At 38.6% G+C, this 26,973-nt stretch overlaps 1 protein-coding gene across 2 annotated transcripts; it reads right to left on the bottom strand.

Annotated features, from left to right (window-relative positions):
* Nucleotides 1-240: 240 nt before the first annotated feature.
* LOC130579747 (pituitary tumor-transforming gene 1 protein-interacting protein-like) lies at nt 241-25,540 on the bottom strand. 2 transcript variants are annotated; one of them, XM_057376783.1, is made up of 7 exons: nt 25,371-25,540; nt 23,160-23,212; nt 20,726-20,834; nt 18,135-18,243; nt 14,656-14,724; nt 8,270-8,316; nt 241-1,870 (listed from the first exon to the last, which is right to left on the bottom strand). In XM_057376783.1, exons 1-7 carry the CDS (start codon nt 25,483-25,485, stop codon nt 1,821-1,823), a joined length of 552 nt encoding a protein of 183 aa, XP_057232766.1. In that variant the 5' UTR covers nt 25,486-25,540; the 3' UTR covers nt 241-1,820. The 2 variants fall into 2 exon arrangements, with proteins under 2 accessions (XP_057232766.1, XP_057232767.1); XM_057376784.1 differs by having other exon boundaries at nt 14,656-14,721.
* Between the last annotated feature and the right edge of the window lie 1,433 nt (nt 25,541-26,973).

The raw sequence follows: 26,973 nt of genomic DNA, 5'->3' as shown, positions 1-26,973 counted from the left end.
TTATTTGCAAAGGTAAAGCCAGTGAAAGAACACTGTATCAAAACTAGTGATAAGTAATAGCTACTAAACCTAAGCAGAAGCACTGCAAGGAATGGCAATTCACTTCCTCACCCACAGGAAGATCAAATTCCTGCCACAGATGAGGAAAAGCGCATCTTCTTCCTTCCCCCAAACTCATACTTGGTAACTTCTTTTAAACCAAGTTAATTTAAAATGGTTTGGACCAACAACAGAACCATATTCAAGACATTTAAGAGTTTATTTTAGGAATGTGGACAAAAATAACATGAACACCTTTAATATTGTACATATTTAACAGATAACACATAGCAAGGGAGGCAATTTAAAGTTTATGGAATAAATGGGAATGTATATTAGACTGGGGGGACAGAAGAGTTCTTTGCTTGCCACATCATACTGGTAAGCTACTAAAAGTGTTCAAGGAAACACCTCTATGAAAAGAAAGACAGGAAATAGATCACATTATGGAAACATCAAAAGAACAATAAAAGGTTAAAAAAAAAATACTGCTTTCTCACTGTATTGGGTCTGGCAGGGACTGAGGTAACTTTCTTCACAGCAGCCCTTAGGGTGCTGCTTTGCTTTGGGTTTGTGGCAGGGACAGTGCTGGTAACACACCAGTGCTTTGGCTTTTGCTGAGCATTGCTTGCACAGCATCAAGGCTTCATTTTTCCCMCYCTCTGCCTGCTCCAGCAAGTAGGCCAGAGGTGAGCAAGAASCTGGGAGAGGACACAGTWGGGACTGGCCAAAATTGACCCAAACTGACCCTATTCCAGGCTCACCAAGAAAAATGGAGGGGAGGCTGGGAAGAGGTCTGCTTCTGGGAGGTGGCAATTGCCTTTGCAGACTTTGTTCCCACCACCCTCCTTTCCTTCACTTACTGTGCCTTTATCTCAACCCTTTGCTGTTCCCATTCTCTCCTGCATMCCCGAGGGAGGGAGGAAGCAGCTGGGCAGTGTTTAAGCTGCTGGCCAGGGTCAGCCCTGGCAAACTGCAGAATCTGGGCAACTTTTTACTTTTTTTTTCAATATACAATAAGTTTGTAGAAGAAAGTKTTCACACAAACTTGATGTTAAGTTTAGGAACACATACCTATGTTTGTTTCAAGAATGACCTTCTTCCAATTTTGCTAACTGAAGTAGTTTCTTTTYCACATCAGTGCTATATCCAAAGTACATATTAACTTTCCCACAACTGAATTATTCAAAGACAAATAYGTTCCTCTCTCTCAACCCTTAAATATTACACTCCTGGAAGATCTTTTTGGAAGATCTTTTTCCAGGCAAAAAACCTTCCACCCACAAGAATGCGCATGATGTATTTTTCATCAACTATTTCTGCTGGGTGGAGCCGTGTTTCTATGTTGTTTTATATATACATATATATATATATATATGTGTGTGTGTGTGTGTGTGTGTGTGTAAAAGCTTTTTATTTAGGAACATGAGAACAACTGCTTTAACTGGCAGTTAAGACTGAACTCAAACCTCAAACACATTATTGTGTCTATTAACCATCTACACAAGTAATAAAATAGGGATTTAAGAAGAGGAAAGATAACCAACATGAACTTCAGCAAACATTTYAACAACCAAAACAATTTATAAAAAATTAGTTCTATACATGTAGGAGATAGAAACACATTATTTCAGAAAGCCTTTAGCTGATTCTAGTTTTAGAACCAGGAAAAGAACACTTTAGATAGAAAAAAAACGAAGTGAAAGAGCACAAAGGGCAAATGAAAAAACAAACTGTCTTCCTGTATTCTGGAGTTACAGCTCTTGTGGAAGGTCACATCTTTATTCATTCTCAAATCTGCTGTAGGGGTTATCAGAATCCTGGAGAAGACCTGTAAAACAAATCATGACTACTTTTATCATTTTCTTATTACAGAAAAACTTTGTGTTATTGACTTCACTGCAATAGGTACTGCATGTAACAAATCCAAAAGGCAATTCTTATAATAGTTGCTCTATTACCTAAACACTCAAATATTATAATAAATTGGAAGTGTTTTTAAGCACTCTTATTTCTCAGACAATAATGAGTATTTCATGATTTAGCAGGGAGAGAACATTTCTCTATGAAAAATTATTATGGAAAAAACGTTTCTCATTTGTGAAGTATACCTCACAAAAATGCATTTGTGAGAATCAAGTTGACAAAAACCTAAGCATAGAGATGTCTCAAGAAGAACAGATTCCAAGTGGCCAGTTTATAAATGCAAGTGACTATAAGATCATCATCCTTTTAAAATGTAAGACGCTGCTACTTTGACTTAGTTCTACTTCAGTTATACCCAACCATCTGTCACATTCAACCAGTTACAGCTTTTCTTCAACAGGACAATAACCTCTAAGAAAAAATGAAGAACACTTCTTATGTGCCCTAAGACCTCCAAGGACCAGACCAAGAGCWTCACTTAATCCAAGTTGCAGTATGTTTCCATCACAAAGATTTTTAATGACTTTGTACTAGAATACCGTCACAGAAAGCACTGCAAAGCCATCCAATTATGCTGAGTGCCTGGATATGCAGAGCATCCTCTGTAAGGGTTACCTGAGCAATCACTGTTCCACACAGTAATTATTTCAGAGACTTTAAACCACACTTTAAACCTGGGGTAGGCAGAAGCCTGAAAATAAAGGAGTCCTGTAAGAGTCCAGAGACTGACCTTCTGATGTTAAAAGACACTAGRACACTATCTTTTCTGCCAAGATCTTTATACTGAGATAAAGACCCCTCTAATTCATTTGTCTGGGCACGGAGACAGAAGATAGTGCAGCTCAGAAACTTCAAATCACAAATGCTCAGATTCACAATAGTGAAAAAAAACCAAGTCACTGCCAAACCGTATAGGAGCTCCCCTCAGTCTTTTTCACACCATTACCTCTTTTCCACTTTTACCTGTACACAGATATTGAACATTCACTGTTTTATCTGAAAGTCAAAACCTAATGGTGCTGTAGGCAGACTACACTTTTTCCTACCTTGTGCAGCTGGTGAGCTTCATTTGAACTGCCAGGTTATTTTAAGATGCCAATCAAGCAGCACAACTGCTGAGTGCTGACTACTGTACCAGTTACTGCAACTAACTACCTGATAGGGAACAGCAAATATTTGGAAGAAGGAATGAGTATGAAAGTCCTATAATCACTCAAATTATGATTATGAGCAGTCAACTTGTAAAATGTTAATATGAAAACCAGCCTTCATATATAATGGTTCTTACTTGTCCAAGGAGTAAGCCAGTCATACTTACGAAGCTTCAGCCTGGTAACATGACATACAGTCCATTTACCTGGTATTGTACCTTCAGGTAATATTCCTGCATCAATATAACCCCAACCCAAAGAGAGAAGAAACATTTATTTTACTCCCAGACTGTCACCACCCCCCTCTCTCTCCTCCAGACTTGTTAATACTTTGGCAGTTTGGATATATAGACCCTAATATATTTAGTTACCCGAAACACAACTGAATAGTCCAATTTAAAAAAAAATTGCAGTACTTCTATATTTCACCCCTTTGAAATACAAAGCACATTTACACAACATTTACAGAAAATCAGCATCAATACTAGAAATTACCATTATTATTACAATTGCCATTGCGTAAACACCCTACACTTATTAAGTTCCATTTACAAATAAATGCACCTAACTTCAAAAAGCTTTCCACAAAGTGGCAAGATGTGGTACCAGATTCCCTGATAAAACAAACATAGGCTGCAGACTTTGCTCTATAGAGTCTGGTAAGTGCTTATTATATTTTTTTTTAATATTTCATTCAGAACACATACTCAGCACTTCATAAGTCTGAAAGTAGCACAGTAAAACACTAGATACTGTTCTTTACAGCTCAAACAGCTGAAATCCAACGGAAAAGATTTGCTACATCCGGTAGCGCCACTTTCAAATTAACTAGAGGATTGTGTAAGAGTCCTAATAAACCTTTCCTACACCATTCTGAGGAATGAATATATTTTTCTCTTCCCCTGCCCAAAAACACTCAGCTAAAAGCCATTTTAGAAAACTAATTCTCATATTTCAAGTGAATGTGTCATTTTTACTCTCACTGCAAATGCCATTCCCAGTAGTACTAGCTTTAATTTTACTGAATTATGTTTAGGAATGAACAGATAYAATCACGACCAACCAGGTATTAGYATGCCTAACTTGAAGTACTCTCATCTGTTTTAACACAGAATACTGAAACTAAACAGGCTTTAAGAACTATGGGTCAATCCACTGAGAATACTATTGGGTCTGACTTCAGAAATTGATTTCCCAGGATAAATGGACTCCTATAAAAGTGGCAAGCCCTCCTCTTGAAATGAAGATAACCAGGGRTTATGATACCTGATACACTTTAGTCTCAGCCTTGCTCTCAAACCTGCATCCAGCATTTCAACTTCTTTTATCCTCAGCATTTTAAGTATGTCATAAGATTATATTAAGTGAAAAGAGGGAGACAGCAGCTCATCATTTGCACCAGCTCTTACTGAAGAAGTATCAGGCTYCAGCAAGTGGACAAAAACAATTTGGACAGACATACAAAAAAAAGGGGCATGACAAAAAACTTCTGTCAGCTGTCACAGCAGCTCTCCCCGTGCCACCCCAAGGAGCTGGCAGCCCATGCTAATGGGGCAGCACATCTGGTTCAGCTGAAGCTCTCATGCTGCCTTGAACCAGATGGGAGTTGTCTCTCAATGGTTTCCTGTCTGACATGAGAGTCACTACCCAAGTTGTCATTTACCCTCAGGGGTTCAGAGAAACCAGATGTTTGTAGCTTCAGGAGCCTTGTTTGCAATCAAGTCCATTACATGTTACAGGTGAACTTGAATATTGACACACAGGTCACTAACAAGAACTTTTAACATCTTACTTCTATTTAYCCTCATTTTGAGGTTAGCATTTTACCTACTTAGTAGTATCTAAGAAATGCTCAAAATTTGGAAAGGTATAGCAGTCAAGTGTCTTTCATTASTTTGTATGGAATAATGAGACATTGTAATAAATATGAAATGACAAARCAATGGCCAAAAGAAATTAATACCTCTTTCCAGCATATTCATTTATATTGTATACTATCTGACTATGCAGGTTCTCAGTCACTGAAATCTGACTCTCATCACATAYCAACACTGCCCAAAAACAGAATTAACCAATTAAATCCTTGCAAGAGACAGTACATGGCTGAAAAAAAAACACCCTAGTTTGCTACATGTCTTCACCCCTTATTAAACTTTTCTTCTTTATTTTTGGCCCCCAGATTAATAACTGTATTCTTAATAAACAAACTAAATAGCTTTCAGTGTACAGAAATGCAAGGTTCTCATGCCTTGCATTCAGAACACTGAACAAGGTCAAGGCAAAGTATCTACCTTGAAMAGAAGAAACATTTACTGTGATAAACTACTGAATATAAAAATCAATGTCTCRCATAAAATAAATGAAATAAGACTACATATCATTAAAACAGCTGATCAAAACCTTTSCAGAACTGAAGCAATGAAATGGTAATCATTTTGCAAAAATTAAATGAAAAAATCCTTCCACTAATACTAGAGAAAATCCTGAAATAAATAAATAATATAGCYGCTTCTCACTAATGCCATACTGAATACACAATAGAAGCAAATGCAGCAGGAATTAAATTGTAATTCCTTTGTGTACKACACAAGCTGCAAAATATTCTGAATTCTACTTTAAATTTTTCCTAAGAGTCAACGTATAATTTGTGTAATCATATTGCATTCATACATGTGAGCAAATGAAAAATACTATCAAATTGTGCAACAAAGAAACAATTGAAAGTGTGTACTCCTGGTTGCTAAAGCTCTCTATTGCTTCCAATGCTCCCAAAGGATTGTGGCTAGAGTGACACCTGCAGTGCATTATAAATGTGTAATTACCATTTAAATGGGGTATGGAAAGCTGGGGGATGAAATGGGAAAAGGCACTCCCTTACAGCCAACCAAATACTGAAATTTCAGGCATGATCATCTTAATCTAYAGAGTCAGGTTAACAAAGTCATTGTCATTCTGCCACTCATCCATGCCTACTTAACTGAGAATCCTCTCTGCAGTGTGTAAGAGTGCAAAATAATCTAGTGYCTCCATAATTATTTGCAGCAATTTTTATTAGATTATGTTTAATATGCTACATCTGTATTTTCTAGACAGTTAAAAATGTCACCAGAAGATCCAAGTCTATTCTATGTCTCACTGAATTATTCTGACAATCATTTGTCTGCATATTATCAGAATGCAACTCATATATATAATAGCAATTATATTTTTTGATTTCAAAATTTATATATATTTTGTATTTAATTTTTCCTCAGTTAAACACAGCCTTTCAGGATGAGAGTTAGAGTTTTCTTTAACACAAAAATTAACCATGAGATTCCAGGCCTCAAACTGATACATCTGTTAATTTTTGCTTAGGCAATATAGCAAACCTGTCAATAAACTTTATATAGAAGTTTGCTAATAAAATTTAAGTTTTATAGTCCAATTGCAATCTTGTGCAAGTAAGCTGCACTGCAAAACATAAGTGCAGGAAGAAGTATGTCTGACTTCTTACAAGAAGGAACACTTTCCACTAACACAATGAATSTATGAACTTGTTTCTCATTAATTTATTGATAGTGAAGGCAAAATTAGCTCTCCTATGACTGTGTGCAACACTTGATTTATTGAATTTGATGTATGTATTCCAGAGGCATTACATAACACAGTTTTATACTTCAGCAATTCAAGTACTTCAACAAGATCCAGCAAAGCATTCCACAAAGGTCTGAAAGTTAAGCACTGAACAGACAACTGTCTTCAGTAAAATGCAGGGCCATGCAGACAAGTGAACTGGTTTCACAAGAACATAACTAAATGCAGCTTTCACATCACTGAACCCCAGTGCAAGGTTCAGATATGGGAGCTGTGATCCCACACCCAGGACCTGCCCACTCTCACCTGCTCATCTGCACTGAGTGCTGCAAGTTATCGTGGGGAGACAGCYATTGCCTTAAGCTCTCACCAGATCTTTCCTAATGATTCAAACTTGCTGAGATTGACTGTGAGAGCTCTTCTAAGGAGAAACCAACACAAAAAAAGCCTGTGTTGCTTGATGCTGCGCTTGTATTTTGTTTGCTTTTTTACATCTGGACTGTTGTGGTCAACCACTCAAACACCTCTTGAAACTGAATTTTGGTTAAGATACAGGATTGATTATCCTGTAAAATGCCACAGAACAACTTCCATGACTGATATTTAACAAAAACTACTTCCAGTTTCTACAACGTTCTTCCTCCTGTAGCTCAAGCTTCACAGTGTAGTTTTGCTACACTGTGTAGTTTTGCAAAGGATCATTCTTTTTCAAACGGTTTCCAGGCAGAGAATTCCCTACAGAGTTTGTCTATATCACTTCTGCATCAGGCAAAGGGCAGGCTGCAGATTCATGAAGACATTCCTAGAYTCTGCCAATCAGTTTAACAAGAGGTTGAAAATTAACAGCTTTGAGTAACTGTTCAGACCCCTAGAATCACCTTCTCTGACATCAGTGCAATTTGCATAATAAAAAATGCAGCAGAGTTTTAGCAGATCTGTCTCTGAATACACAGTACTATTAACCCTATGAACAAATCAAATGAAAAGTGCAAGCACTGACAAGCCTACATAATAAGGGCCTCCTATACAACACAGCAGGTCCTACAGTCYTGTGAAATTCTTCTACAACTGCACCACAGCTCTACTTTAAGAAAAAATATTTATCCCTATGTTAGGCTGCATCCTTCACCCTTCCTTTCCCAACTTGATTTAAAAAGCTTGCTATCTGCTAGTCAGTCTCTCCTCCTTTAATAGCCATGACTCCAGCAGCAAAGTTCAARTAGGTTGATTTATCACATTCAGTAACAAACAAAAAAGCCCCCAAACTCAGTACTCTTACTTAGGAACAGATAGAATGAATCACTTATTTTAATCAATATATTTAAATGCCCATCTCAAGCAAACACCCCATTCAGCACACTGCCTTCTTGCCCAGYTGGACAGTCAGTGCAGGAAGAGAACAGGAGCATAAATGTGCTGAGATCAGGTTTTCAGGTGTCAGAAGACAGGCATCAGTAGGAAACTGGGCTTGATTACTTCTGTCATTCATAAAGCAGCTTATTTCTGCTGTGAATTTTAAAAATAATTAGAGAAAAGGAATCAATTTAGATAGAGTATCAAAACAAGATGGCACATACCATACTTCTTACGTATTTCATCATGCTTCAGTTTTCTTTCATGTTTCCTGTAAGAAAAAAGGATATCAAAAGAAAGTTCAGACTATTTTGAAGGGTAAGCAAACTATAATTACATCCAAAAAAGAGAACAGCACTGTCTAMATAAATATTAGTAATTACATTACAAACTTTCAAAAAAATCACATTTAGCACTTACATATATTATCTTTCTATTTACACTTCATCCGCATGAATCTAAATACAGTGTATGTATAAGACTTCCCATAACTTCTCACTAATTGATAATGCAAAAGAAGATGTATTACAATAAACAATGAGAAACACTTTTCTATATAAAATTAAYGCATCCCCATGTATGTACGCATACACACACTGAGGTGTTTATCTATGCATAAGAAGCAAGGCACTACACTACACTGGAAGACTCCCTAATGCTTTCCAGCAGGGAGCATAATTGTAAAATTCAGCTGTGCACAGAACATACTTCGGAATACTAATTCAATGTAATAATTTTAAAAAAATAGAGGATGTATGACTGYTTTGTTTAAGCTGTACAGCAAGTGTAAGTGAAAACTACTGGTATCTAAAATCCAGCATGGTGTCCATGCAGAGAATAAATTAAAATATTGTGCTAAATATAAATTGGTTTTTATGTTGTCTGACTATAAGACAGTTTTCAAGGCTGTATCTAATATTACCAAACTTAAATCATTCACACAAACCAAGTGTCTGATGAGTTCATTTCTCCTTCCCCTTTGCAAAGGTGAAGGGGGAAAAATGAAAGATGTTTAAATGGAAAAAACTGCATAATTTCTCAGATAGTTTTCCTATATAACAAAGGAAAGATCTGTTTTGTTTAGTTAAAAAAAAAACCCATAAAAGCTCCTACACAACTGCTTTATGAGTATGATCCAGGATCTATGTATTTTGAGGAAAAGACATGGAATTTGTAAAAAAATGTTCCTCTCAYAAAAATTTTTTAAAAAATTAAAAATACATCCTTTACTACCCCTTGTCAAAATTCAACCCAGTCAGACAAGTTGTGACTTCTGCTGGATTCCACTTTGCACGTATTCAGCAGAAAGCTGTTAAGCACTGACAGCTTAATTCACCAAAGATCCCATCTGCCCKATGCATATTCCACCTCCAAACAATTCCTTCTGCTAATCAGATCCTGTGTGTCCTCAGAAGCAATTATCCTGCTTCCAACAGAGCTGAAGGGCTGAACTGGCCTTTCCCAGCAACTGCACTTCTAGAAAAGCATGCAGATAAAAGCATGATGAGAAAACCCAAACAAGACAGGCAGACTCCAAACTTTCCACTATTTCCCAGAGACAACCATATCCATTACATTCCTTTGCACTGTTAAGCCCAGCATAATMAACAAAGCAACCTGGTCAAAATGCAGGAAGAGGAACTGGAGAGTCAGGGTAAAGAAATATATGCAGAGGGAGAAAGTCAGGATTAAGATATTGAAGAGAACAGAGAAAAGAGGAGACAAATTTACCTACTGAAGGTAACCTGAGAACAGAATTTCTGCTTTCTGTGGTACATAWGAGGAGCACATTACATGGGGCAAAGGATCTCAGGAAAAGAATACAGAAATTCTGCTTAAAGCAGCCTTCTCCTGTATAAAGGTAAACCCTTCCAYGTATGGTTTTCATGTGATCTCAAASCAGGTTTGTTACAGGTGGCACTAATGGCATTTCTTCACTGTTTTGCACACTCCATCTGAAGTAATGGAGACTCATTGCTGCAGTTTCAGACGCTGAAACCTCAGTACGTCAGCAGCCAGTGTGAATCAGTTCTGAATTCAGAAAGCACCTGCTTAAGMAGGGTGTGAAATCAAGCTGTGTAGGCTTTAAATTGCAGAAAGATTTTAGGATACTTCAAAACAGGCTAGGCTATTCAAAACAAACCACCAAACATCTAATTAAGTTTGAAGGGTAAAACCATCAATATCAGCGAAACATGGAAACGTTGACAGCAGCCATGACGGCATCACTTCACCCATGACTAAATCCTTGCTCAGTAAATAAGACTTAGGTACACATCAACCCAGAAGAACCAGACACAGCTCTGAACAGGCACTCCCTGAATAAGCCACCCAGGAGCATTACTGCACCACCCACATCTCACACTATGAGATGCTCAAGTCACTTCAGTCTTCCAAGTTGGTTCTGTTTCTTAATACTACTGCTGTTACTCCATCTTATACATGYTTAAGTCTTGGCTTCTCATGCAAGTTGTCCCTGCTGCTGTAAGCTGAGGAAGTATTTTTCCCAATACTAACAACTCACATAATAATTTTCCATACTTGGTTCTTCTCAAATGAACTGCCAGCCTTTCTTTCTTGGGCCTCTCTCCTTGTTCTCCCTTACCAATACACTACCAAATTATAGTTGGCACTGGATCTCACTGCTTAGCATTTGCCTATAAACTTATAAAATAAATAATGATTTATAAATTATATAAATCTAACAGATAAATATACCATGTATTTGCAGSCGTAAATAATTGAGTGTATACAAAAAGACTCACTACTCAATGCTATGTYTAAAAATGATTTTTCATATTAGAGGTTATTAAGTAAAATAAAGGACTAAAGCAATGAAGTAAGATAGCTGTTTAAGTCAAAAATTGAACTCCAGACATGGAGAATGCTTCTCCTCATGCCCCTCACTATAAATGCAAACTCTACCCATCACTGGTGATTTTCAACCTTCTCAGTAAATTGACAGCTGGCTTCACCCTTGTGCAGACAAGCAGAGAGCCAACATAATTACCCTTAGTATTCATTTAAACTGGCATCTTCCAAAGACACACTCAAGTATCCACAATTAACTGAATTTTAATGCAAACAAATATTAAACTTACAAAGAAGACTTTTACAATATACCTGAAAAACCAGAATATACTAGGAGCTGCAATTATCTTACATTTAAAAAAAAAAAAAATCACATGGAACACTGTGGAACTTGAGCCTCCTTACYTTGTTTTTACCAGACACTAATAGAACCATGAAATGAAGCTCAGGCTAGCCCTGTTCTCCTTCCATTGCCAACTGATATAAACAACTGTATCTGAAGCAGGTGTATCCACATAAAAAAAGAAAGATGTAAGATGACAAGAAAAAAAAGCAAAACCAGATAGACATAAGGTCAATGCTGCGCCTATTTTCCTCCCATATTTATCTGAATGTCTGTCCAGCTATTTTCATAAACGATGTGAAAACTTCACAGAAGAAAGGAAGGACTACACAGTACAAGAGTGTTTTCCTCTTCAGCTTGCTTGTCAAAAATGGCTTGTTGAGAATATTAATTGGTTTTACAGTCTGCTACAAGCACTTCATCCTCCAAAGGTCTTAGGGAATGCAAGCAGTGGGTAGGGTGAGGTGCTCTGATTGCTGGAAGAGGCCTGCTCCTTGTGTTTTCCCATGACCTCCAGTCACACACACAATAGGTATGCATGTTCAGAACATGGAAATACCCCAGGGCTGCTGCTAAGCTCTCTCCTGCAATTAAAACGGTTTATTTTTCACAGACACACTCCTGAGACAAGCTGGGAAAGAGGGATGCTGCTCTAAGTAAGCAGTCTGCTCCCACTGATCCTTGTTCCTAGGCTAAATTAAAGAATGGAGCTGGTATTAGCTCTGTGCTTCTAATTGCCTGGTGCAACATCACTTGCTCAGTGTGTGCACAGCACACCTTACACTCCAGGAACATCAGACTTCCTACAGATTAACTGTACCAAGAATTTAAAGCTGATACATAAATCACAGTGGAAAGGTTATGGTACACAATTATCCCCTACTATGCACCTAGTCAGAAGTCTTTGCTTTGTGACAAACACAAGAAAATGCTGTCTTAACTGAACAAAGTAGCATAATTAAGGATGTACATTTCACTGCAAAACCCATGGTTTTGGCACACAAAAAATTGTTTGACATTCCTCATTGGATCCCTTCTCTTTAGAAAGAAACAAAGGCATTGTAGGAGAATAGCACTCAGCCTACTGTGCTATGACTAGTTATAACAGGATTAACAGGTAGAAAATTCCCCTCTTTTCTGATCCATTGCAAATAGTCAATGTAACTTGTCTGAGAAACTGTGTGTGAGCATGTTTCCTAAACTGGACACCTATTTCTTACCTTTCCATGCACATTCAGGTCTAACACTTTCAGCTCACAAATTCAGATGTTTATGAAAACATACTGAAAATTTGTATCTGTTCTCTTCTTGGATCATGTTTGACATTACCTTGCAACGATGAAAGGGGAAGTACTCCTTCCTACTCTGTCCCCAAATAAATGCTCTCTTTGCTTTTCCTCTGTCCTCGCATCCTATAGGTCCCAGAAATCTTATGGATATATACTAAGATGCTTCACTCAACTCATCCAGCAGAACAAAACTCTCAAAACCCCGTCAGACTTGTGAACACCTTTATGTAAAACAAATCTGGCATAGCACAAAGTTAAGGAGTGCTGCGCCTAAGGCATGAAAGAAAAGTAAGAATTCTCTTTGCATCATTAGTAGTTCTCAGTTACTTAGAAGTAAAATGCATTTACACGCAATCTAAAGTGTTAAACCAGTGTCACTATTACACTTGAAAAATACATATGTTGAAAACATTACTTTTAGCTCAACTACAGTAGGAGACATTTAGTTCTTATATTTTCAGAAAGTTACTTTTAAGCTTAATTTCTTAGATGAGTACAAATGCAGAATATACACTATTGCAAGAGTAAATCTGTGCTGTTAAAATCTGTACCTTATTACAAAAATAATCTAAGTTTGAATTTGGTAAGTTTAAAAGCTACTAAACTGTCTTATGCAGCTAGTAGAAAATGGAAATCACTGTATAAAACTGCCAGTATGTAATACTTAAAGAAATCACAAAACCAAAAGCTAATCATTTAAACTTTTCACTTCATCAAGATCTGAAAAAATATTTGGTTTATGTCCTCATGGTATCCTATTCTAATTCTTTCTATTGCCAGCAAGATTAGGAATTTTGTATGAGGCTAAAGGACATATCAATTTAACCCATTGCAACAGGACTTATTCTGCTTCTTAATATCACAACACTACTTCAAAATCATAGTCATTATCAGATTATGGGCAAGCAGTTGCTGTGTTTGCTTATACACCCTGACAGCCCAGAGCAAGAAAACAGATGCATGGAATAAAGATGAGTGATTCTTCTAGCTCCTGTCCTTTAGGCACATGAGCGACAGCAGGTACATCTGTAAGGCCACCTTGCTGACTCACATTTTTGTGCTAAGTCAGAAACAAACCTGCCTTGTCTTCCTATGCATGTTTGTAATAGGGAAACTTAATGTCTTCATGCAGAAGCTCCACAAGAGCTCTCATGTGGAAGCATGCCTTGCTCCCTGCCTGCCTGCTCTTACTACAATCAGTCTGAGCTCAGGAGGAAACAGCAGGCATCAGTAAGGCAGTGAAGGTGCCCACCTGTTACTTGGCAGAAGTCTTCAGAGAACAAAACCAGGAAGTGCAAACCTAATTAATTTCCTTGTCAGTGCATGAGGATTCAAACCCACATGCAACAGCTCTAAGACTAGCTTTGGTTAGGACACCTTTGCTTGGCTGAAGTTGCAAATCTCCAGAATAGAGACCATGRAAGGAAGTATGATTCAAAAGGTACACCTTGCTTGCCCTAGACATCATCACCCTATTAATTAAAATTATAAATCTAAAGAAAAATGGAAAACTCATGAGAAATTCCTATAAAACTAAGCTATAGAAACCTGCATCTGAAGGGATGCTGTTCTCACTGAGAAACACWGTATCACAGCTGCCTCTTGCACTTCTTTTCACATTGTGCTATGCAGCTTTAACAGAAAGCATGGAATTAAGGCTAAAAGGAGATCTGAGCCAAAGTTTTCCACTTGTTGAGCAAGATTTCAAATAGRTATCTCACTATATCAACTTCTCTACTTTTCCCAGACCATTTTTAAAGAAAAGTGAACCAATTACCAAATAAATCCAACAAGTGGGTCTCACCTCTGAATCCCAGCCTCACTTAAGACATGAATTCATGTCACAGACAGTCACTGGTCCAGGACAGACTGGACAAGACTTCAGACACATTCCTCCTGTTTGCTCCTGACTGGCACAGAGCACTCCAGGTACCTGCCACACTGAACATCAACTTGTTTGCTCTCTCTTCACTTACAGCAATACAGCTCCTAATCAGGTTCACCTGATTTTTGTACACAGGTTCACTCTGTTTTTGTAAAAAACTGACACTGTCGTGCCTAACTTCACAATGACTCTTTGTTCAGTACTCCATGTACTCCTTAGAATGCCAGAATACTCCTAAATCACCAGGAAATGTATAGCAATCCACCAGCTGTCAAGACTCACCTCTGAAGAGACTCTAGTCTTCGTTCTTCTCTCTTCCTAGCTAGCTGTTCCTCTTCTTCATCTAGCCTGCTAGTAAAATAAGGAGGGAAGGAAAGTGTAAGAGGAGGAAAAAGCAACTTTAACTGAATATTGATAGCTTAGCAGTAATTTATTTATTTTCAAAAGTCTATCCAGAGATACTCAGCCACAAAATTTTACATGACTATGAAGAAGTAAGTATAACAGACACATTTGTGTAATTTTTCTTCCACATTTTATAATACCCAAATGCTGCACTCATTGAAGTAATATGCCCTTCAGCCTCCACAGGACTATTTACAGCTTCTTAGGGAGAAGCTGCAGACTGTTCCAGAAGYAGAATTCCTAACTGCCCTTTTCCCCAAGTGTCACACCCCATTTTAGAGTCAATGTACTGCATGTGGTCAGTTAAGTCCATTGTTGTGCCCTGGAAGAAGACTGATGGTTCATAAGCCTTCGATGCCAGAACAATTTATCTTTCCAACAACCGTTACCTTCCAATATCAAGCTGCCCCCAGGAAAGCAGTCTGTTCTGGAATGAGCAAGGATCTACCTGAGTGCATCAGCTGTGTGATTCTGGAAAATGCTGAATCTACACAGCACAACTGAGCTGTGCATGTGTAGATATGTTCTACTGAATGCTCTACTGCACTTCAGCTTTGTGACCTGCCTTGGAGAAGCACAGCTTCCCTTAATCATTAGACTATGTAAGACCCGTAGGACTCTAAAGCAAATGTCAAACAATTTTTCTGTTAGTTTTCCCTTGACAGAATTTATGACAATTCTTTGGGATTAGTGAATGGAGAACTGCTGTGCTTGCCCAGGTGCTAATCATCTTCCAAAAGTGAATAAATTTCTGAAAATATCTGAGATAAATATTTACAATATTAATACACCTGAACAGTTGCACTAGCACACCTCTGCAGCCACCAACATGTAAGTTAAGCAAGAGTGACATCCAGTGGTTAATTACAGCATGTCAAAGGCTTTAACACACAAAATTCAGACACACTCAGTTCTGGAAACATGAATTCAACTCTTTCATGTGCTCAGATAGTCCATATATCTCTCTGAACATTTCAGTAATTTCAATACAAGTCAATACTTCAGAATCCATACAATGTTTCATAAACACGTTTTTTAGTTTCAGCTTTTCCACCTAAAGAATTAGAAAAATATTGGGGGAAGTAGGAAATACATGCAAAAAGGTCATTTTTATTTGAAAACAATGTTAGACCCTTTTGGAAAACTAATCAAATCTCCATATAAGCAAGTCCAGGATGACTAGAAGCTCTCATTCTTGGCCACCTTCCTGTAAAACTGTTTTATTGTACACCCCACTGTCTTATAACTATGCAATAATCTTTACAATTGGTGTGCAAAACATGAAAACATCAAAAAAATAAAATCTTTGTTTATGATTCAAAAAATACATTTCTTCCCTGTAATTAAAAAGCATTAAGTATCTCCTGATTTTTTGATACTTTGAATGAATTGAAATTTTCTTTCAAATTCAGAAAGTTTGAGATTATACAAATAAAAATGGTTGGTAACTGAAGTTCATGAGAGTCTATTTAGTAAAGTTTCATGAATAATAGCTATTCATGAAACTGTCTCAAGTACATGGAACCAGACTCTTAGAAGTCCAAAAACACAGGATAAACTGTGCACCAATATTCCTAGAGCTTCTGGAATAGGGCAGACTTGGGTGAGTCAGCTACATTACTGATGTGGGGGTTAATGCACCTAAGTATTCTCTGTGTTCAAAGAAAAGGTAAGGACTCACTTCTCAAACACTGAAACACATCTTAGCTCCCAAAAGGAGCACTGATACTTCAGCAAAACAAGGTTACACTTCAGATCTCAGATACATTGAAAAAGTCAGTAAAACACATCTAGTACCACATTTCCATAAACTTTCCTTCCTCCTATTATGAAAAATAAAAAAGGTTTCTTTTGTGGAAAATGAGTCTTGAAAAATAAGGAAGAAGATCACAAAAGAACTCCTGCTGAGAATCAGCGGGCTTAAAGCCAGTAATGTATCAGGTTTCAGTGTAATAACACACTCTGAATCCTCCTGAAATAAGCTGGACCACAGATTGACAGGACCTTTAAATCCTCTAAGGGTCACAAGGTTAAGGTTGACACCTTTGGAGTCTTGGCATAAGATGGTTCTCAACTAACCCTCTATTTTTAGAATTAGATGTTACAGCACTGATTGACAACTTAGCTACTAAAACTGAAGTCTGGCACAAATATCTCTTTTCACAGGATTCAAGCTTTATTTGCTGACATGTCAGCCACCAGGGCCTACTCAGTTGCTCTACAGAGGATGTCAGCAGATCTTAGGTACATCTGCAAGGCTTATCAGCACAGGACTAAAGAGTATTCATTTTTGCACTAGGGCAAGATTTGGTATACCAATCTACCAGCAGAAACAGGTACATCTTCCTCAGGGAAGACAGAAAAGAATGAGATGATATTTACAATTATTTTCACATTTATTTAAAGCCTCAGATATATCATATTTCTCTGGCTTTAAGGTCAGCAGCACTAAGCACTCTATATTTATTTGAAAAAGTATAGAAATCATTTCAGACCAAGAAATAAGGTACACATTTTATTCACACGACTGAAGGACAAAAAGAACAGAGCTAGCTGAAATGACTTTTAAAGCTCAGAAACCTTTAAAAGTTCAGTGATAAAGGGAGGCATCTTGTGCTGTCCCACTTCACACTTCAGGACTGACTTCCCTATTCCAGATACTCATCAACTACTTCCCTCCCTTTAAGAATACTAGCTATTCAGAGAAGATAGTTTAAAAAAAAAGTTTTACAAGTTCTCCAGGATCTCAAGACCATTTAATTTTTGCAGTATTACTTCCCTTGAAAATAATTACATCATTCTTAGTGTCTAAGAGCAAAAATAAGTATTATCTTACATTTAGAATATTTTTTTAATTGACAAAGATAGCTAATCCCTTAGATACTGACTGCTGACAGATCCTAGGGTAACTCAGAAACATGGATATCGAGTGCTCTAGAACATTGCTGCTCAGTTACTTGTAACTTACCTGGTCCCTTCTGGCTGTACCATGAGCTTGCCTTGAAAGAAATTATTTATACCAGCAAGGATTTACTTGGTCATTGAAAGAGTTCGTGTGCAATGCTAATAAGAAAGTGTAAATTGTAGAAGCTAAAGTAACAGTTTACCTAAAGTCAATACATCAGTGCTGTTACCACTAGAAACACCACTTCAGTGTCATTCCAACATCATTTCCAGTGTCATACTACCCATCACTAAGTATCTCTTATCTTCTTGTCCTTCTCAAACAAATAAAGCAAGTGACCAAAACTGCTTCCAAATGAAAATATTCTTAGCATACTGCAGAGTAAAAATTGTAGGTAGATAGGGAAGATCAGCACCCAACGTTAGTCAAAGAAAAAAATATTTGTATTTACCTCCTGGAACGCTTTCTGCAGTAACAGCAGTAACAGCAACAGACTGTTACGGACACCAGAATGAGTCCAGCTACCACAGCTATGGCAATAATTAAAGCCTCAAAGTTTACTGAAAAACATGAATATATTCAACTTGTTATACTCTAGCAGTAAAATTTATCTTTCTGATAATTCTCCCCCTCCTTCGCAGATATTTTTTCATGCCTATATGCAAAAACCTCCACATGATTCCATTCAACTACCCCACATAAAATGCAATATACCGCATTCAATTTTTGCTTTTATGCATAATACTACACTGAGCAGACATTAAGTAAAATCACATTTCTCATTCTGTTAGTTGCCYACAAGTTACAAACAATCAAATATACATCATTCAGTAAAGTACAAGTGAAAAATATTGTTTTAAACAAAATTTAGGGTTTTTTTAAAGTACACTCCTTAATTGAAGCAAAAAAGTTTTTTTGAACCTATGAAAGTGAAGGAGAGACTGTCAGTTTTCAGCCTGCACTCCTGCCTCCAGTACCTATTTTATCTGCTTACTATTCATGAAAACACCCAACACAATGAAGCTACTTTGTATTACACTGTTCTTCTTCAGGTCCCTCCGGTAACAATCTGTCAACACATGTTATTCATATAACATTGTAACTGGAAGCCAGTCATTTGTTTTTAACTTTGAAAGCTGCAATATTCACCTCCATTTTCAGCAACAGTGAACATCCATCTCTTAATTTTATTTGCTCAAAGAAAAAAATGCCATCACCACCACCTCCCAAGCTGATTAATTTCCCTGCTGTGTCCACAGGGGACAGTCTCAAAAAGATCATATAACCCCATAGCATGTTGCTGTCTGTAATTTTTAAAAAATCTATTGAAGGAATGGAGATTTGAGAGGTTTTTTGTTGTTTTGGTTTTAATACTTTTACTTGTTTTTGCTGAGAATGTGCTCCATTATGAAGTTTTCACTCTATATTTAAGCCACAGTCAATCTAGAAACACAAAAGGCACCTAAACCAGAAGCCATTTCCAATGCAGCAGTAAACTGCTGTGCAGGCCACACTTAGTATCACTAGAAAAGGACATGTTTCCTTACTTGGTGTGTTTGAGTGTTTATTTACTTCACAGCAGCAGATTTGAATTTGGATTTCTGCCTAAAACATGCTGGTAACACCAGTGTTTTGGTTGTTGTGGAACAGGCTTGAAGAGCTCCAAAACATWTTTTTTCCTCCCCCTCTGCTCCCCACAGTGAGCAGGGGCAAGAGGCAAGAGACTGGAGAGGTCTGGAGGGGATGCTGACAGAACACTTGACCCAAACTGGCCAAAGGAGTAGTCTACACCATGTCATGGTCAGAGAAAAAATCTGAGATAAAGGAAAAATAAGTGGAGGGCGTAACTGGCTTCCAAGGGGAAGCAGCTGTGTGAGTATTTAGGTACCGGCAGGAGTCAACTCTCTGTGCTTTCGCAAAAATATTAGCTAAACATGTCAGAGCCTTTACTATGACACTGAAAGCCCAGTTTTCTTAAGTGTGCCCTGTCACTGAAATTATATACCTACTGTACTCTAAAAAACTCCAACAAAAGTCTAAACATAAATGCCTGTTCTCAAAAAACAAAGCGCAAAGCCTTTTGGTAAGAATAAAGAATTTATAAACTTCACCTGTACTGTTTAATGCAGTCACTGCAGCAAAACCAGCATGTCCCATTTTAACAGCAAATCTCCTCCTTTTGCTACTCTGACTACTGCACAATCTCCCTGCACTAAGCATGGTAATATTATCCAGTCAACAGAGTCACTGATAGTTCACCTCCATTGTTTTTGTCCTTTAGCCTCCTGGTGTACATGCACGAACACACAGAAAGGAAGCCTTTGCTCTGCTGGACTGGAGCTATACTCTTGTTTCATACGATGTCTTTTCCAATGTCTTAGGTGTTCTCTGTTCAAGTCTAGTCTGAATTTACATCTGTACACACAGTATTGCAAGAACAGCTCCAAATATTTCACCTCGATGGCAACATATGCTTGGTGTTGTATTTTGTAGCAAAACATACAAAGCAAATGGAACTCAAAAACCAATTAAACAGTGCTGTGCTACAACCTACAGTGGCACTGAGCAGCTTCCTTTTTAGCTTTATCTACATTGCCGTTGGTACCCACAGATTACATTGTTATTTCAGTTGTTTAAGCAAAAATAGCAGTCAAGAATTTCTGTGTGATTCTATTCCTGTGGTATTGGTTCACTTGTGCCACTGGAATATAAGAAAGGAACTGTGGATCTACACAAATCATCCAACACTTTCAGAAATTTTAAAATGTTTCAAAATTTAGAACACTTTAAAATTTTTGAAATTTTAAAAAAAAATGTTTAAAAGCCATTGGATCAGCATAACTACTGGCTGTTCACAAAKCAAGCATAACAATAACCATTTTTAAGTCCAGAAGATTAAAGACATGGTTCCAAATCACAACCACTGCCTCCTGCCCCCACCCCTCCAAAAAAATTATCAGGGAACAGCTCTAGTAASTGGTACTCTAACTTTAATCATACARATATATAATTCTCYACAGMAAAAGTAAAATTAGTACCTACTCCAGCAAACTCCCCATCGAGCATTTGAGAGAGAACACAGTGAAGATGAAGGAATAATACTTCTTACTGGATAATCAATACATGTGCTGTTCGTGTAACACCAAAGGCACTGTGCAAAAGAAACCAGAGAAAACCCAAATTATTAATCTTCAAAAACAGTTAAAAATTTAATGCACCTATCCAAACACAYATTTCTTATATGAATATAATACTGGAGAAATGGAAGTGCTTTGTATAATAAAGCCTACAGAAGTCCTGGTACAATTTCTCAGTAAAACCTAAAGTGAATTGTGAATAAGAACATTTCTTACTTAAAAGTAACACTAGCCTGAAAATATCTGGGAACATATTGAGGTACTCTGCATATTGAGGGTAAAATGGCTTTGGGTTTAAAATTACTGAAATTAACAAGAATTATAAAATCAGGCAGCTTACTGGTCAGAATTTTAAAACACCTCGTGTCTTTAAGGAACAAAAATACACTTATAATCTTACTTCAGCCTTGTATTTGATTATCAACAGAAAGGAATCAGTAAAGAATCCTTACAATTCTACAGGAGTTTTTGCTGCAAGGTAATAAATGATACAGCCTCATCCAATCTGTGCTGCCAAGTACATTGTGCACCTTAACTGCACACATCTACATATCTGGGTATTTTTAAAATTTGAAGTTTTTATGTTTATTACTGTTAAAATACCAACACATTTCTGCTTTTCAAGCCATCACTAAGCATCAAGCTTAGGTTTGGTTTTCTTCTGTTAAAATAAACACTTATTCAGAAGTTGTTTACCACACAACTCAAACAGTGAAAYAGTTTTGAGTAATGGTAATAGGAATCTTTGACAGAACATATTCTTTTAGGATTTGTTATAAAAAGAACTCAGCYAGGAACTATGCTTTATCTAACAGTACTATCAAGAACATCTCATCATACATCCTCAGTTACACAAACCCTGTTATCTTGCTGTTAATGGGTTACAAAATGTTAAGTACAAAGGAAACCATCTATAACAGATTTTGCTTTCCTGAAAATGTGGACACGAGAAAAATGTATTTATATTTTGTAGTTGCTAGACCATACAAGTTAAACATACCCATAAAGAATAAAGTCACATCAATAAAAAAAACTAAGGAATTAGAACACACTTGGCAAATCCTTTTGATTAAGGATGTTAGTGTGAGTATGTGCTTTTTTTTGTTCAAGTATTTAACAGGAATTAACAACTCAAAAATAACAACTAATAGGGGGCATAGTAAAAGTCATTGTTAAACTTCGAATGTAATGTTGACCTTGTTTAGAGAGGAAGCTGGACTAGGTGGCTCATGAGGTCTCTTCTACTACGAATGACTCTACACTGTTGGTGACAACTGGGAGCCCAGAAAGGCCAACTATATGACCCTGATAGAGACTCCTGCATCAAACTAATAAAAACTTGTCTAGCGTGCAAGATGATACCTGACACACCTACTGACTGGAGCAGGGGCTGAAGTACAAGGAAGTATTTAAACTGACTCATTCCCAGTGCTAAAAGATTCTGAAAATACACCATCATCAATACAAATCAACTGGTATTTTTCCCTTAAAAGTGCCCAAATATACATAAGACAAGGAGGTAAGTTCAGATATTTCTCAATCTTCCTAGTGAAAAGGTTTYCCAGTAACATATGCAACTTAAAGACTGCTGAAATATTTCTTTTCAGTGACATCTGAAGTTTGAATTTGAAATAATCTCTCACCTCTGCTCTGCAGGGACTAACACCTTTCACATGCTTATCACTTTTAGAGCTAAAAGTTTTCAGCAAAGAACAGAGAAACAAATTCTAATGTTTAAATATCTGCCTTACTGCAATCTCATTGGAAATCTGACACTGCCAACAGGGGCCCAGCCTGACTTTCTTAAGCACAGGCAGTCTGATGTGGTCAGTGGAGAGACAGGCACACTGAACATCTACAAAGCACAGCAGTTACAGGCACTTCTCGGGGCATCTCCAGAGARAGGCACTTTACTCAGTTACTGTAATTTCCCAGTTCTTCTAGCACCACAGAAGAAATGCAAGGCATTTCAACCCCATAAGACCGTTTATTAGACACAGGTTTAACTAAGTGCTACCCACAGAATGAGGATGAGTCTGAGGCAGCAGCAACATCAACTCACTCAGTGGAGCTATGAAAGCCCTGAGCACACACTGACACTGGAACCCTGGGTTCAGTCTGCCCTTTCCAGACAAAGCAAGAAACACCCTGAGTGACCAAATCATGGAACAACCCYGGCAAAGTGAAAGCACACTGGCATCACATGGGACAGAAGGGAAGCAACACAACAGCTGACTCTATCGTGTAAATAAGAAACAAACAGTCAAAGAAAGCCTAATGATTTAATTTCATATTAAGTGGAAATTTTCATAAATCAAAACAGATGTTAAAAATCTTACCGAAACATTTTTCAGACATTCTTCACAGGACTTCTGGGAAAAARCTGAACATGCTATAAAAACAAACAAAACCAAGACACACAGAGATTTTATTCCATAAGGTCAAGAATTTATTTTAAATATTTAGCATTTCTTTTTCTCTATTTCTAGATACAAGCAACAATTTTGACTGAAGTAATGAAATCTCAGTAATTCCATTCCAGGAGAACTGCAGCAGAGATAAAAAAATATTTAAGGTCAACCTTAGACATAGGAAAATAAGCTTACCTTTTACAGTTTCCTTTCTCTAAGGACAACACAGAAGATGTAACCCAAGAGCCTCCCTGTATTTCTGCTGAAGTTCTAGAACTTACACTCTTCAATTTAGGGAAAATTCCAAATTTTCAGCTTTGAAAGCTTTGCAAAAGCTGAGTCTTTCCTGGGATTTTTCCCCTTCCATAGGTATTATTTTTTTCTGGGAGAAAAAGATTTTTAAAAGATAAAGCTCCCCAAATGACTTTGAATAACAATAAAAAACACTTCCAAATATAGGACACAAAGTTAATYTGCAAGAGTTCAATTAGAACTTTAACAGAAGCTTGACAAGCTAAGTTATGCAGAAGAACTTCATGAATATTATCTTCAAATTGTAAAAAAATATACTTACTGATGTTTACATTTACTTTTTTTAGAAGTATTCCACATCTATCACTCTAAGACTAGTCTGTTTTTATCCATAATTCAGACATAATTTGTTGCCCRCAGGACCATGTACATGCCATAGTCTTGACCTAGATGAACTACTTGAAAGATGAGAGGGCATCTCCTTTCCCAGTCTGAACCTGGATTTTTCTTCCAGTAACTGTAGTTCCTACGATAATTTTTATATCATTTAATGAAACGAGCTTTTTTTTTTATTTCAGTAAGAAAATACAAGGGGAAAAGATTTCCAAACCAAGAATCTAATTCTAACTTTAATGGAGCATTAGTCACAAGCAATTATCAATTTGAACTAAGTTACTTGCTTGTGAGACAACTATTTATTTCAATACTTTCTTCTCATAATTCAATATTAAATATTTCCAGTACTAATTCTTAATGTTAAATGCATTTTATGTACCAGTATATTTATCTTTCATATAGAAAACCCCCTTACTAGTTCTTCCAGTACCAATTAAATTGTTATGGGTACCGATTAACAGCCTAAGTGTAAGGCCATATACCAGTTCATGGAAAAATAAGAAGCAGGTTCAGAAACAGTTCTCAGCTCAAACTCAAAAATTTACMCATGGAATTATTCAACACAGAGTACCACCATGCTTATTATAATAATACTTCATTATTTTTTCAATGTGAGATTTAAAACACCCAAGCAATCGAGCTTTCTGAATATGAATTAGCAGGGCTAATTTGCTTCAAATTAGTTGTCCCGAGAAGCTGGAGACTCCCTTTTTAAGTATAAACCCCTTCCTAAAGGAAATTAAACACCTTAAACTGGGATCTAGACACACCTGTCAAGGTGAACTTGAGATACCCTAATTTGATACCAGCCAACCTGACATACACCTTTGTGGTCCTATTTGTCAGTGGCAACCAAATCTGAGGCCGAGCTTYACCAACTGCCTGCCAAAAGCAGCTAAGAGATAAATGATTCCAACAGAACAGGGTGGGATGAGCATCTCCGTCAGCCTCTCCTGAGCCACAGACCCCATGATCAMCCAGGGTTGGGCAAACCCTGGCGACTCAGCGCTCTGGGACAGCCCTGCTTGAGCAATTGAGTTCGACCAGGTGACAGCTGTGTCCCTTTCAACCCGCCCCACCCTGGGATTCTGTGGCTGCTGTCTCCGTGCCTCAAAAAGGCTCCGACATCGGCCCCGCAGGTAGGCAAAGCCCAGCGCCATCACCGCGTCCTTCGGCCAGGAGCGGGCTGCTCCCTCCCGCTACCCCAAACCAGCCCGCTCCGCGCCGGGGGCGAGCACCACGGCAAGCGCCGAGCTCTCCGCAACTCTCCTGAAGGCGCTTCGAACGCCGCTGGTCCCCCGCAGGCCTCGGGGCGAGCCCGTGCCCCTGGCCGCCGCCATGCCCCTCAGCCCGCCTCAGGGCCTCCTGGCCGCCCATCCGCACCCGGGGAAGGGAAGGGAAGGGAAGGGAAGGGAAGGGAAGGGAAGGGAAGGGAAGGGAAGGGAAGGGAAGGGAAGGGAAGGGAAGGGCGCGCTGCCCACCCCTCCTTACCCTGCACCGGCGCCGGCGGAACCGTGGTGCGGATCTCCTCCAGCCCCAGCACGGTGCGGCCCCACAGCAGCGCCAGGCCCTGCAGCCACAGCGGCCACCCCCGCGCCGCCTCCATGGCCGGGACAGCCCCGCACAGGACCCGCTCACCCCGGGAACCGGCCCCGCGCAGGCGCCKCAGCCCCGGGGCGGAGCGCGCTCGGGGCGGGCACAGGCGGGGTCGGGACCGGGTGTCGCCTTCCGTGCGCTCCGGGCGCCGTGTGACAGGCCTGACCGTGACTGCCACTCCCCCGCAGGCGTTGTAGGCTCAGATCTGATGCGCACCGGGCTCTGTTTTCTCCCTCCTTCCTCTGAWGTGACTTTTTTTTCTCCTTCGTTTGCAGTGTGGACTTTCCGGTGCCCGTGAGGCCAAGGAGGTGGCGAGGATCCTGTGCCCTGGTTCCTGGCTGCTGGTTTGGTTCCTTAGTGAGGRTGGCCCAGCAGGCTGCCAGAGCCGACGGAGACAACAAAACATCCCCAGACCAGGCTGGTCAGAGAAGGGAATAAAGAGAGGCGAACTGAAAATTTGCCGTGACCTTCCCATTAAAAAAGATTAACAGGTTCTTGGTTTTGCACGATGACCCACCTCTTAGGGCCTTTRGGAAGCATTTAGCACTCTTTCAAGTGCCCAGGAGAATAAAGAATGCCCCGATCAGTCTGCACGATACAACACAGGAACAAAAGAAAGACCACAAATCTTCTGAGATGRCAGGGTAAGGACACACAGGACGTTTTGGGCATCTCAGTGGCCGTAGACAGCTGCAGTTAGGCACCAAATCGAGTCCTTAATGGCCAGTGAAGTGAGATACTTGCCATGCTGTGACAGTACACTTCGCTTTAATTAAATGATACTGCTGCTGAGCTTCGTGAACTTCTCTACGACCTGTTCAAGAATGGGAGGTTTGATATTTGGCAACCAATAGCTGAACTACAGTGTAGGTTTTGGTAGTGCTCAAGGATTCAAGTAGGAAGCAAACACTCCTTCCAAGTATGGTACTGTTCAGTCAGTGGTGACTCCCACTGCTTGTGACCTCCCTTCTCAAACACTCCTCTTCTGTTTGAACCATTTTTATTACTSTTGTGTAATAAGGCCATTGTTACTATTGGCAGTATTGCAATTGGTTTATGGGCATAGGGATAGCAGATCTGAGCTTTTGAGAGGCTTTTGTAAATACACTTGAGTCTTATCAAGGAAAGGAGGAATGTTCTTCACAATGCTTCACCTTGGCATCCTATCTATCTTTAGACATCTGATTCACTTACTGTAGAAATTAATCTCCCTAAAATCCCACACAGTAAAAGATGAGTAGCTCCAGGAAAAAGAAGGAATTAGGMTAACTGCTAGTTACTCTGTTGACTTAGGCCAGTGCATAAATTTGAGGGGATCAAACCTGAGTAAGGTGCCTTTACYTTAAATTATGTTTCATCCTGTGCATTAAAAAGTTATTTACATTTAACTTTGTCTATGTCATCTTTGGATTTTTACCAGCAACACTAGAGTCCCTGCTTCTTGGTCTTTAGGGATGTTAGAAAAATAAAACTAAAGTGTGGGTATATAGGCCATGTG

The sequence above is a fragment of the Malurus melanocephalus genome, unplaced genomic scaffold (assembly GCF_030028575.1).
Source record: "Malurus melanocephalus ecotype Western Australia unplaced genomic scaffold, MMel_1.1 scaffold_290, whole genome shotgun sequence".
NCBI classification, from domain to species: domain Eukaryota; kingdom Metazoa; phylum Chordata; class Aves; order Passeriformes; family Maluridae; genus Malurus; species Malurus melanocephalus.
This window is presented reverse-complemented; position numbering and strand designations above follow the sequence as displayed.